The 12632-nt window shown below is 44.4% G+C and overlaps 1 protein-coding gene across 1 annotated transcript in view; it reads right to left on the reverse strand.

The window, feature by feature from the left end:
• Positions 1–12632, reverse strand: part of RIPK4 (receptor interacting serine/threonine kinase 4) — a 72201-nt gene that overhangs the window by 9638 nt on the left and 49931 nt on the right. The window contains exons 3-5 of the mRNA XM_086935440.1: positions 11051–11199; positions 6727–6776; positions 4564–4722 (exon numbers count right to left, since the gene is read on the reverse strand). Of these exons, the coding sequence (XP_086791566.1) occupies positions 4564–4722; positions 6727–6776; positions 11051–11199 (358 nt within the window). The remainder of the gene's footprint in view (positions 1–4563; positions 4723–6726; positions 6777–11050; positions 11200–12632) is intronic.

Consider the following 12632-nt stretch of genomic DNA (forward strand, 5'->3'; position numbering starts at 1 on the left):
GGAACAGAGCAGGAGGCCGCCAAATCCCTGCCAGGGGCCAGCACGCAAATATGTATCCATCCTCAGAGGATTATTATATTAAGGATATATATTGGCGTGGTGGCCCCTGGGGTTTGGTGGCCCTGTGCAGGTGCACAGCTTGCACATGCCTAAGGCCGCCCCTGCTCACAGTGATGTTAGCCAACGGCTGAAGTGGGCGGACCGGTTTCCCCTAGTTTGATGCTGCAATGGGCTTAAGAAAAACGTTCATGACAATATTAAAATAATGGAGGTAGAGGGCTGGCTGAAATAGGTACACTTCACATATAACTTTAGTGAAATTGAAAAGGTCTTATCTGACGCTAGACCTACAAACATTTTTTAAAACATACACGGACATATGAGTTGGAAATGGTTGTGTGGGTTTGTCACTGCATGCAAAGAGCTCGCGCAATACAACAATAGAAACCACTGGTGTCAATTGGGGTAAAAAAAACAAGTTGCTGTGTTTCGCCAAGGAGAAGGGCGGGAGGCCGAATGCAGGTGGAAGACTGCGGCATTAAAGTTAACTCACAGTCAGCTCTTTTGTCGGTGATTTAGTGACGTGGGAGGGGCGAGTTCTGCAAAGGTACAGGGCTGCTAAAAATGCGCGTGCATCGCCACACGCCCAACCAAATGTGCCGAGCTCGCTTAACGCGTTATTCCCCCTTTGTCAACTCATGTTAGAAGAGACTTGGTGAAAAGATGAGCTGCCCGAATGTAAACAATGCCTGCGGCCTCTTCTGCAGACCTCTCCCGGGACGATCAGCGCTTTAGAAGCCAAGTAGATGTCACCTTTTACAAATTTTTAAAAACTGCACGCTTTATTAAAGCGCTCTAGTTACCTTCTCAAACCAGTTCTGTATTTATGCAATTGCGCTGGGCAAGCTGGGACTTGTTGGTCCTTCCGACTGAGGAGTAAAGCAAAAGGTAAAGTTCCATAATTCAGACTGCTCCGGTCACAAAGCTGAAGGCAGCGGCGGGCCTGGGCTACCACGGGTGGGCACATTGCAGGTGATAGCACATGGTATCGCCCCCACATCCCCCCCAGCCATTATTACGAGTACAGGTGCTATTTATCCCATCTGATATCTATACCACTGACATGTTATTTATCGGGTGCAATAAGTAGCACCTATTATGAGTTTCTGGGGAATAACTTTGGAAGGAGGTGTTTAACGCACCAAAATCATGATACACGCATGATGCACCAAATAGCATTTGGTTTTCCACTGTTACATTTTGGCTAGTTTGGCCTGCCAATATGAAACGAAGGTTGAGGTATTTAACAATAGTTATCAAATGTATTAAATACAACCAAAGCCGTACTCAGGACCCTTCCCAAACAGGGGTTTGCGGAAAAACAATGACCTACTCGAAATCAGGCCCTTTGTGTTCTACGAGTAAACGCCCCACAGCCTGCTACTCTTTCTCAGTCACTTAATGATGAAAGGCTGGATCGGCCCTGTTGTCAGGCTAAAAGATGAATGGCAAGCCCTTAATCCATGGGCCATCCCACTGGCTTTTAAACAAAAGTGCGGATTCAGCAGTTGACTTGTGGGAGCTACATGCATCCATCACATCTAAACCCCTGCAGTAAGAAACGTGGATACTACACAAAACCACTATTAGCCCGTGCCTCAGAGTGAAAACTATGGCATCACCGGCAGACAGGGACATATCTTGCAAGTATAGAAGTAATCAGTGCTATTGCATTTAAAATTATTATTATTATTATTTTTAAATAATTTCTGTATTGCTCCTCCCAATTGAAACTATTTAAGAAAGGCACATGTCCTGTGTCTATAGTACGAATGATGGACCAATGACCACTGCTTTACAGAGCGCAGTGTACACAGAGTTCTTGAATTTTGCTAGAAAAGGAAGGCTTGGCTCGTTCACCTAATTCTCTGCCCGTGCGACTAGTCCATGCTGAGCCAGGGTCCCCCTGGGGAGTCATACGCTTTATAATTATACATAACATTTACGAACTCAAACCATTCACAGCTTTATAAACTTTTAAAAACGCAATGAGACTACAATTTGAGAAGTTTGTCTCCTTCAAATAAAGATGCTCCGATTTAGCACTGCGGTGCGACAGCTAAAACGACAGGTGTATGGATCAGCGTGGCAGCCAGTGCTTAATTTGAGCCGGGGGGTGCCCAAAGCCATTCATTTTTGGGGATTGGCACTTATTTTAACTCATCGGACATTTCCCACAAGAAAGAGGGAAACAAGCACACAAAGAGGAAGAAGGATAAAGAAAAAGAGGAAAAACCTTCACAAAAGGGAGAAGGTGGGTTCAAACCGAAGCAGCCTCGGTATTCGGCGCGCCGACATTTAATAGCATCGGCCAGAGGCTTCTGGGCAGAGTTTCGAGCTCTCATTCTTTCTCAAATTAAGCACAATTGGCAGCATTCCTGTTTGGAGCATGCAGCATGTGGATGTCTACAAGACTCCCCTGTCTCTCTTCCTGCCAATATCAGGTGTCCTTGAGCCAACATAGACATAGAAATGCTAAAGCGACGATACAGCTCGACTAGCCACCTCTTCTTCCCTTCCTTTCCCTTTTCTCCCCCTTCGCTTTTCTCTCTTGCCTGTCCTTTCTTCTCCTATCATTGATCGCTTGCGTTAGTCTCATGTTATCCATGAAGGCGCATTACCCTCACTTCAGGAATACATATGTAAAACTTTGCCTTTGGATACCTTATGCTTGCCCCGTTTTAAGCTTTCTGTATTCCTTGTGTAAATCAATAAAGTATTTTGAAATATAAAAAAAAAAAAAAAACTCCCTTGCCTCCCACTGTTCCCTTCCAAGCATTACCCTTCCCCCCTCGGGCATCAAAGCAGACTCATGTCATCCGGTCTCCTTACAAACATCACTCTTCTCCACCCACCCCGACTAGAGCTGTATCCACTGTGCTGAATGTCACCGGAGGTCTTCCGTCTGTCAATTGCAATTATCGCCCATCCACCTGATGTCTCTGGGCAGTGCTACAGTGTGGCTCCTCCAAGCCCTCAGTCCAAGGGCTATTTGCTCCCGCCACCACAACCCACATCTCATATCTGCTCTGCGGGGACAGATGCAGGACCCAGTCATCCAAGCATCTTTCCTGCCACAGATGTTGTACCTACGAGATGTCCTAGGCAGGATGTTCAGCCTGCAAGGACCGTGGGCCAGCTTGACTTTACTTCGGATGAAGTTGGGAAACATTCCTCAACTTCGCAAACCCAAATTAAGAGCAGCCGCTCAGATGAGGCATCACCCAGGATCTGCATAGTGGCATCAAAACTTCCATATTTGCTTTTTTATAGCACCCATCAGACCCCTGATCTCACTATGTGGCCACCAAGAAGACAGCCGGCATTACCATCTTGAACCCAATAATTAAATTAATGTCGGCTCCTTTGCCCGGCATTTTGTCCAACTCTACAGAATCAAGAGGCTCCCCGAATCAAGTGCCAGCCTGCTACAGCTAAACAAAAAAAATGACAGCTGCGATATATGGTGTGCGAACAGATGCATACTCAAGACCAGCACAGTCACTCATTTACATATAGAAATCGGGATGCTCGAAGTGCCCTCGGTGACTGCTGAAGAACTCTCCCAGACAAACGACTAGTAGAGAAAAAAAAAACAGGTCGCAGAATTTTCACAATCATACAATAATGGTATTATTAACCTTGGCATCAGACTCTAACGCTTGTCATAAGGCAGGTGACGGTCAATGACTTGTTTTTTTTACTCGCTCTGCCATCAGTATATGAATTTTGACTTTGGAATGTAAAAACACAACAGCCAGTTTGATTCCCCAAAATGCAATGCATACTTGCAGGTTTTGGAAGGGTGGGAATGTCTTTTAGAACAGAGTAAGCTATCTATGAACATATTTGCACATCTTTGTGCAAGGAGGCAGGGCACAAAGCTTGTATGAGTTGCACAACTGTACTTATTGCTTTAAGGAGTATAGCCGGTCTACACCACTAGTTACTGTCCCTTACACACCATGGAGGACCCTAGCCTACAGCTGAGCACTGGGTCAATTGAAAGCCAATACCTATTGTTATTGGCCACAGAGCCAGTCAATAATGCTAGATCATGCAAACATCCCTACTAAAAAACACAAACTTAAAGCACTGATCACTGCCTCCCCTTCTGCCTAAGAAATTAAGCCGTTGCTTGTTCCTCGAAGCTTGTTGGCGAGTAGGTACTTATATTTTATAATCAAACATTTGGAAAGGCTGTAAAAATAAAAATATAAAACAGAAAAGGACAGCCTTTGCATGTTGATTAGTCCTTTTCTATATGGTAAAAATAACCTGGCTTCCCAGCGATTTACATCATTCCATTTAAATAAAATGCAAGGAATTTATTGGCAAATACCACCCGGATTCCTAAGTATTTCGAAACATAAGTGCACCTCAGAGCAGTACATGCATGCCTCATTCGGTCAGCCCTTTGCAGATTTTGAAATACATATTTCTCCAGGACAAGTAGGTTCAAGTGGTTCTTTGAGGGAGCGAACTCCAAGCAGGAGGACGTACCCTGAAATGTTGGCCGGTTCCGGGGTTCGCCCTGCCAGCAGCTCTCCATCAGCCTGATCAGCCGACTGCAGGCCTCGGGCCGGGACTTGGAAACTGGTGGGATCTCTGGCCGCAGCCCCGCTACCACCTTTGTCATGATGTGGTAAATATTGCCCTCCTCTGCAAAGGAAGAAAAGACATTGAAGCACACCAGATATCAAGACAATGCCAACTTGAAGTGCCATCAAGTGCCTAGAAGGTTCTCAATTTGAGCAGAAAAGTGCTTGTGAAAAAGGGATAACATTTTGAAAATATCTTCAGTTCGACGATCACCACCCGATTCCCCACCCAAAGAAGCATTGGCTTAAACAGAGGACAAAATACACATGCAAGTTCTATCAAAGACCAATCAATGGAAAAGCACTTCTCTATCCCTGGTACATACACAGCACTTACCTACGCTCTGGTTCCAGCATGCCGGGGCACGTCAAGTATACCCAGACGTGGGTCCCGAGCACGCTGCACCTTAGTACTCCAGCTACACTTTACTGATAAGGATCAATGAGGGTCAAATTGCTCCGGTGTTACTTGCATTTCCGTGCATAGGGGACATCATCTAACTGTTCGGGTTGGACTGTCCCGTATGGGTACGGGCCAGGATTGATTTGCATATGATTGACCCCCCTCGCCACCTTCAGATAAGCTAAAAAAAAAATAATGGAATGCGGACCACCATAATTGGCAGTGGCAGAGTTTCCATTGGTACTTTCCATCATAGCCCTGCGGTCCAGGGTCTTGAAGTCAGTTGCAGTAACAGAAAGAAAACCGGGCTCTAAAGAATGCGTATGTTTCTGTAGATTGTACTCTAATAGCGTGTCCTTCCTCTAACCGCTTAGCAACCAATCTGTCGCTAATGAAGGAAAATTTAGGATGACCATTAAGCTTGAACGAGACAGCTGCGTCCATTCAAGTTTGGATCAGGGATAAAGTGTGCATCAAGGTTGGATGATTGAAAAACGTGCTCAAGTGGTTTTAAAGGACTCACAGTACCAGCAACCCCTTTTCCACGATTAGTTCTTTCAAGTCTTGTGGACATTTGAGACCAGATAGAATGTGATGAACTCTGAAGCAATGCTGTGGTTCAACATCCACAAGGCCTAGTTTGGGGTAATTTCGGAGCTACATTCATCCCCGCTTTGTTATCAAAGCACTGCAAGTACCTGCAACTCATGGGCTTTGAAATTAAGCAGGTGCCCCTGTCCACAAGGGTCCATCTAAATTGTTGTGCATCTACGGATTAATGAGTAAAGAGAAGCTTGCGTAGTGCTAGAGAAGAGGCTCAAAGAAGGATTAAAGGTTTCCCAGTGTACATCCATAGTTGTGACCATTGTACTTAACTAAACATATTCAGTCAGTCAAAATACTTTATTTCGATAAATGAATATCATAAAAAGACAATAGTACTATACAAAATTTACCTATACTATAATACATAAATTATACAAGGTAAAATCAGAATTAATTATACACAGTAAAAAATGTCAATTTTTTTAAAATTCCCTTTAAAAATTCATTAAACATATGTTTTTTAGAGGGTTTAAGGCTGTTTAAGTTGCTTTTAAGTATTCACCATGGTGATAGGCAGGTGACGGGCGAGCATAAGCTGTGTGACTAGGCCTCAAGGCTTCTCGTTCTACATTCAACAACTTGTAGATCAAAAAACACTGACAGGAGAGCTCTCCAGCTTATGGATTGGCACAGAAGTAGCTCATCCAATGCTCATTGTATGTTTTCATTCAGATACTGCAGCCAGAATTTATATCAGAATGAACGGAAATGCAGGTACCACAATGCAAAAAAAAAACAGATACTACACAATGGGATCAATTTGGATTATTCTCTGCAATGAACACGAGAATGACGAGGTAAATTTACAGATCACAAGCCAAATAATGGTGAATTAGCAACACCAAATACAATGTGCCAAAATGGGGAATAACCAAGAACAGTGCACTTTGCTTCCATTTGTACTAATGTGTATTGTGTTGCGTACATTCTTAGATAAAGTCGATAATAGCTTGTTGAACCATCCTCTACTGCCGCCCATGCCAAATAGCCCCAACTTAGAACAAACTAATATTGCCCAACATAGGTGCAAAAGAAAATTAAACAAGCTTTGCATACCTGCAAATGGCTTCTTCTGTGTTAGAATGCCCCAGATGACAATGGAGAAACTGAAAGAAAACAAAAACTTATTATTGAAAATTCTTAGAAAAATATATTTTGCCACAAGCCATTTAATGTTTTGTAGTGTCTTGCCGACCTAAAAGTGTCGGCCTACTCACTGTCACACCGCAAAATCCACGAACTTATAAATCACAATATGAAGAAGGCAAACTGAAAAACGTACTTATAAGTTTTTAAAGGAGGTGTATACTGGAACCCTATTTGATCCTCTTGATATGGGCACAATGGGCAAACAACCGTTAATATTAAATGCAGAGCATATAGTGTGAAAAATCACTGGAGGAGGGTGGGGGGAGGGGAGTAATGTTGAGCACAACTAAACCAAAAATTCGAACTAGTTTTGAACCACTCTGCCAAAACTGACATCGCTCTATTACATGGAGCTGCCTCACTGCGGGTTTTTTTTCAGTCGGTAAAAAAAAGTGATTAAGCAGAAATGTCAAAATAAAGTGTTTTTGGTCCGAGAAAATGGCTCCGTTTCGATAAAGGGCCTCTAATACTTAAGGTATCAATACACGTGAATGAAAGGAATGTTAAAGCCTCCTCCCCATCGTTTCACATCTTTGCTCATAAAACAAACTAGGGAGGGGAGAGAGGGAAAAGAGGGCGAGAGAGGGAAAAGAGGGCGAGAGAGGAATAAAGGGCGAGAGGGGAATAAAGGGCGAGAGAGGGAAAAGAGGGCGAGAGAGGGAAAAGAGGGCGAGAGAGGGAAAAGAGGGCGAGAAGGAAAAGAGGGCGAGAAGGAAAAGAGGGCGAGAAGGAAAAGAGGGCGAGAAGGAAAAGAGGGCGAGAAGGAAAAGAGGGCGAGAAGGAAAAGAGGGCGAGAAGGAAAAGAGGGCGAGAAGGAAAAGAGGGCGAGAAGGCAAAGAAGGCGAGAAGGCAAAGAAGGCGAGAAGGCAAAGAGGGCGAGAAGGAAAAGAGGGCGAGAAGGAAAAGAGGGCGAGAAGGAAAAGAGGGCGAGAAGGAAAAGAGGAAGAGAGGAAGAGAGGAAGAGAGGAAAAGAGTAACAGAGAGACGGAAAGAGAGAGGTAAAGAGGGAGAGAGAGCGAGAGACTCTAAAATGTATCAACGGGACTGATGTTTTGGGATTGGGAAACCTTGAACTTGTAAGCCTATGTCCTACAATATGCCTATTATTACTAGAATTGTTTCAATCATAAAGTGACAAGCATCTGTGTGTGTGAAAGCGAAGCCTTTGTTTCCCAGAAGTTTAGGTGAATTTGTCACAGTGGTGAGCACACCCTGTTCCCTGTAGGAAAGGAGGACTGTGAAAATCCACATTTATCTCACAACATGAACACACATGTTCCACTTGGATAAATTGCTCCCTCTAAGTAACCACACAGGTGGGGGTGCAAGAGGCAATTTCTGAGGCTTCCTGCGTACTATGGGACAATGGCAGGAAATGTCCAAAATTGCAAAAAAATGTAAGACTTTGTGTGGTCCTTTTGGGAGCTCATTTTACCTGCACTAACAAGTTACTGTCTGCAGCGGAGATTCACATACACACTAAATATAAATAAACCACGCTTTGTTGTTAAATGGTATAGGCGACTTCCAATCGATGCAAGATTTCAGAGTTAATTATGTCCAATTAAAGTGTTAAAATGTGCCAAATGCACAAAGTGTCAAAAGTGCTGATTTTCCTCATTTTGTCATAATCCACCAGTCCAGCAACGTATCACCTGCACCCATGTATTTTGGTAAGGCCCAACATCAGTGCCGGACAGGCCTTTTTTTTCCCCCACTGGGCATTTTCCCGGTGGGCTGCAGCCTTGAAGGCCTGTTTGGCAAGCCCGGGGCTCGCACTGGTGCCTCTGCAACTTTCCCAGCTCCGCAGGGTTAACTGGATCAGACAGAGAGGCTTAAAGATAGAGAGAACGAGGGAAGGTAGAGAGAAAGCGATCACAGATTGTTAAGAGACTACTGTGATACCTCATTTCCCTGTTTGTATTAATCCACTGTGCCATAAGAGCGTGGCAGGATAACCTCCAGATGTTTTAGCAAAATCTTTTCATATTCAGATACCGGCTTGGAACTTTCAGATTCTGTAATATGTGATGAGCATGTTTGATAAAAAGACATTATAAAAAATAAAAAAGAGAGAGAGAATGGACGGAGAGGGAGCGAGAGCGAGAGCTTGCCTAGACGAAGGTAGCGGCTTGTTTGAGTGTTTTTTAGCCAGCGATGCTTCCGGTTCCCTGTTCGGCTCTTACACTCCCACAGGAAGGCCCGAGTTTGCACCCCTGGGAGTCACCAACAGTGGAAAATCTGTCCAACTGGCAGATTCTCCACTGTAGCAACGCCAATGTTTACTCTTAAAAACATTTAGCTGAAGATTCTGTGAATCACAACCGGTCGGGGCGAGCGACACTTTATTGTGCAGCTAAATTTTACTTCGTTGAGCAAAACCTTTTAAGACAGCCACGTGAGGGTAGGATTCTGTGTTACAATATATGCCCCAAAGCACCTTTGTCAACAAGGAATATATTTTATAAAACTGCATTCGAAATACCAAAATATCTCCAGAAATCAAGTGATTCTGGGCCAAAAAAATGGCATATGCATTCACCGGCGGAGAAGGGAGGACTGGAATCGGTCCAGCACGCTACCTCCCAAATATCATAAAAACACCTCCTGGAGGGCAGCTCCGAGAAAGGTGCCAAGTATCTATTGTGATAAGGGGGCCAGATAGGGGTCAAACACAGCATCCATGTTTAGGAGCAAGAGTCCTCACCTGACTCGTATGCTGAAGAGCTCCCTCAGGCCTCCAGACCCAGAGATTTTTGGGCCTGTATGTTGGCTAAGAGCAGAGACTGAGTCAATGTATGAAATAAAGAGGACAGAGATACATTGTGGGCGGCCCGGGTGGGTGGTAGGATCACCATAATGTGCATTGTATGGAGCTGGGATGGGTTGCCATGCTGGAGTTTCAGTTGTATGATTCCTTCTTATGTTGGTGTGTGTCAACGTGCCAACTAAAATTGTATTGTGTACTGAAGTATAATCAATAAAAAAAATAAAAAAATGTAAAAAGTCCTCATCCACCAATTGGTGGCATGCTTCAACAGTGGGCTCTTGCTCCTCGTTGGGCGCATGCCCGACTGGCCCCTCTGAAGAGGAGTGGGGGGTAGGTGATTCTTTGCCAGAGGTCTAGCTTCAAAAGTGTGCTAGAATGTCCAGATTTATGGACTAAAAAATGGAGGCAGAGTAGATTGGACGAAAAGGTGGGGGCATCCCCAACTCTGGCCCTTCCTCACATCAGATAACTGGGACCTTTTTTTGGAACTGCACACAGGGAGATGTATTTCAAAGAAAATGTCATGCCCATCAATTAAAAAAAACTACATTTATTGATGTGATGTATTAGTAAGAATACAGCAACATTCACTGCAAGCAGATATCAATAACTTCTTGGGCATGAAATAGAGGCACATCAAGGGGCTTTCATGAGATGCAGCCAAGGTTGGGCAAAAGTAAAGAGATGGCCATTTGCTACTTCATGGCTTGGCAGTTCGGGCTGGACTGTTCCCATGAGGCACAGGGTCAGACTGATTTGCATATAGCCATGTCTGAACTGCGGTGGCAGAGTGGGCTAAAGAACGGTGATGGATTAAACCCAGATCTTTTGACTGGGTGTGAGTGATTGATTGATTCAGATGCTCCGTCCATCACCACCCCCTTTTGTACCGCTTTTGGCCGCCATAAGTGTGTCAGGGTATACTCAGACGTGAGTCCCTTGCTCACTTTGCCACTAGATTCAAGCAAGCCGGGCTGAAGACGGCTGGAATGCCAGAAACCGGTCCTCTGAAGCTTGTTTCCGGTCCAGGGAAGACATGGCTTGGCAGTTCGGGCTGGACTGTTCCCATGAGGCCCAGGGTCAGACTGATTTGCATATAGCCATGTCTGAACTGGGGTGGCAGAGTGGGCTAAAGAACGGTGATGGATTAAACCCAGATCTTTTGACTGGGTGTGAGTGTTTGATTGATTCAGATGCTCCGTCCATCACCACCCCCTTTTGTACCGCATTTGCTACTTCCTGGCACAAGTTATTCAAGGGGTGAGGTATGGGATGTTTGGTAAGCTGAAAAGTGTGTGACTCATTGGAGCTACCGTATTACTTATTTCTGAGCCAGCACACCAGGCACATGTATATTTGAGAAAGCAAGAGGGTACCACTGGTACGTAGGAAGCCCTCATACGCCACAAATCATCTTCAAGGGATGCAGAATTAACAGAAGACTAGAAGCTTGGTTCAGACCTGTAGACATCATGCTTGGTGTCAAAGTTCCTGTTCTTCTCCTTCATCCGCTCCGGGGGCAAATAGGCAATGGTGCCACAGAGTCCATCCATGCTGATGTCATGAGAGTTCGATAGGCCATTCCACTTGGCCAATCCAAAGTCTGAAATCTGCAGGGAGGAAATAAAAACGTCCGGAGTGAAAAGGCATAGTGTTCCAACTGGTATTGCGCAATAATCATATAAAAAAATAAGTAATAAATACAAACAAAAAGCATTATAATATGAGCCAGTTTGATTCCCAGGCGATCAAATCGCTTGCACATGAATTATTAACATTAATGGTTTGTCTGTAGGACTGAACGATTCTCCATCCCTGAGCTCTGTACAGCCGCACTCAACAGTCCAGTATTAAGAGTGACATAAGTAATACCAATCTGCCAACATCTGTAAGCCCAACAATCATCAAGGCTGAAGGTGAAGTACAATTCCACACCCGTTGCTCAGATCCATACGGGACGCCAGTAACTGCTAATCCGCCCAGAGGGCCTGATTCATAAAGCTATTTGTACTTTTAAGTTTAGCTAACATGTGCTAACCGCTTTTTCCGTAAATGTGAAATCGCCTTTACCATTAACAAAAAATGGTTTTACAATCTTAAAGTTTACACACACAAAGATTTTATAAATTGGTAAATCTACTCCCAGGAGCAAAGAGGAAACGTCGCAAAGTGGGAATGTTCAGAAAATGCTTGAGCACACCAACAAACAAACTTGCTTTAGTTAGTGGCAAACTTTTCCAGATCCTTTCCAGAAAGGGAGAAATACCTGTACTGGGGCGAAAAAAAGCGCAATTGCACTTCTGCAAGGCCATTTATATTTTCGCGTGGTAGGACCGCTCCTAATTTCATTGGTACACTCTGTGAAACTCTCTTTGAGCCACACTGATGGAAAAGGACGCAGACTACTTGCCAACTCAAATATTCTCATCTATGAACTATTCATCTCCGAGAGGTGATCTAGAAAGAAACAAAATAAATGTGTCGGCAGCTGTGCCATACTTCCCGGGTCAATGCATGACAACCTACAAACAGTACAGGAGTTCTTTTTTAATTCTGGGACTGTGTCTTTTATATTCCATTATAAAACAAAAAACGAAATGTCCCAGAATTCAAAGGAAAAAACCCTGGCCTAGGGTAGTTCATTTGCATGGACGTGGGAAACCTGGCATCTATGGGTAAGCAAGGAATTGAACCAACTCAAAAAGTCTTTTCATACGACGTATTCTACAGAAGAAGGAAACATTACTGGTTTATACTAGAGACAGAAGAGAAGGAAGGGCATGAATTGCCCCTGCACCAAGGGCAGCATACTACGGCAAAGGTGACGCGCGTTGTTCTTTCATTCCAGAAGAGGTACTGCTAGGCCTCCGGCATGTAAACAAGCCCGGCCCAAGATGGCTCCCGACCCATCTGTTATTGAGGCCGCGTGTTTGAACAAGATGTTCACGGCAATGGATGGGCCTCCAGCAGTCTTTACAAGCTAGCCAGGGTTGACGTTCAGTTCAAGACGCAACAGGTAGCCTTAAATGTGGCCAAGGTACAA

This window comes from Lissotriton vulgaris, chromosome 8 (genome assembly GCF_964263255.1).
Source record: "Lissotriton vulgaris chromosome 8, aLisVul1.2, whole genome shotgun sequence".
Lineage (NCBI taxonomy): Eukaryota > Metazoa > Chordata > Amphibia > Caudata > Salamandridae > Lissotriton > Lissotriton vulgaris.